The sequence below is a fragment of the Poromitra crassiceps genome (genome assembly GCF_964638095.1).
Source record: "Poromitra crassiceps genome assembly, chromosome: 4".
NCBI lineage: Eukaryota > Metazoa > Chordata > Actinopteri > Beryciformes > Melamphaidae > Poromitra > Poromitra crassiceps.
This window is the reverse complement of record NC_139626.1, coordinates 42547462-42548694: the sequence shown is the minus strand read 5'-3', so window position 1 is coordinate 42548694 and position 1233 is coordinate 42547462. Positions and strand designations below refer to the sequence as shown.

Below are 1233 nucleotides of genomic sequence, written 5' to 3'. Positions count from 1 at the left end.
AATTGTCGTAGCTCAACAAGCTATGGGTCATGCCCTGCCTCTGTAAGCATTATTGTAAAGCACAGGGGGAGAATCCCCATACAGGAATGCTTACGGTATGGAAAGCCATGGAGATACAGCCACTGCTGCTGTCAACCATCCCTGCCTGCACATACAGTAGGCTAGTACACACACACACACACACACACACACACACACACACACACACACACACACACACACATACACACACACACACAGTGGAGATATATTTTGGCTTTCCTCTCTGATTAGGTGGAGATCTGCAGGCTGCAGCTGCCAGATCAGTTAGCCGCCCTCGCTGATTGATTGCTAATGACTTGATGTGAGCCAGTCACGAAGACCAAAGACAGCCTTGACCCAAGTTTGGTTTTCATTTGGGGGGAGGAGAAGGGGCGAAAAGACATGGGAGGATGCTGGTTTGACTGGCCACCCTGGCCTAGATAGACCAGTGACCATCCTGAACCAAAAAAAAATCATGTTTATTGATGGTTGAGTTTAGACTTTATTATGATTTATCGTATTTGTGTATCTCCTCTATGGGTTCAGTATTCCTATACATTCCTGTGATATATATTGGTATCCCTCTGAAATAATATAGGCTATATGGATGGATAGGAGGATATTAGTATATTATCAACGCCAAGGCAGAGCTCCATCCATCCATCAGATGAGATGGCCGTGATGCTGGCCTGGCAGCTTGAGTGACAGGTGACAGGTCTTACCTTGGTGAGCTGGGCGATCTTCTTGCACATCTTGCTGTGCATCTGGTAGTCGTACAGCTCCTGCTCGATGTTCGGGAACTCTGCCGCAGTCCCGTTAACGGCGGAGCCCTGTGGCCCGGGGGGCTGCGCAGCCTTACCGGCGCCTGAAGCCATGATCACCCCCAGCCCAGCACACTGAAGCCCGCGGGAACTTCCCACACCGAGGACCGTCCCAAATAACCCCGCCTAGCCGCCCCCGCCGCTCAGACGCCAATTCCCCTACGAAAATGCCGTCAACTTCTCACTCGTGCATCTCATTCCTCTCTCTGTGGACGCCCTCCCGTGAGCAGCAGCAGCGCGAGCAATTCGGTGGAAAACATTCGGTAGTAGGTCGTCGGCGGAGCTCTCCTCCTCGTGCGTTCCGCTTGTCGCGCCCCCTCGCCCCTCCCGCTGTCCGCCCGGTGCTCGCGGAGGTCACAACACGCTGGAAGTCCATCGGGGACGCGCTCGC

The 1233-nt window shown here is 53.4% G+C and overlaps 1 protein-coding gene across 1 annotated transcript in view; it reads right to left on the bottom strand.

Annotated features, from left to right (window-relative positions):
* Positions 1-896, bottom strand: part of fam184b (family with sequence similarity 184 member B) — a gene marked incomplete at both ends in the record, with an annotated part of 49912 nt that extends 49016 nt beyond the window's left edge. Inside the window, one exon of the mRNA XM_083635928.1 lies at positions 744-896. Within this exon, the coding sequence (XP_083492054.1) occupies positions 744-896 (153 nt within the window). The remainder of the gene's footprint in view (positions 1-743) is intronic.
* Positions 897-1233: the final 337 nt, after the last annotated feature.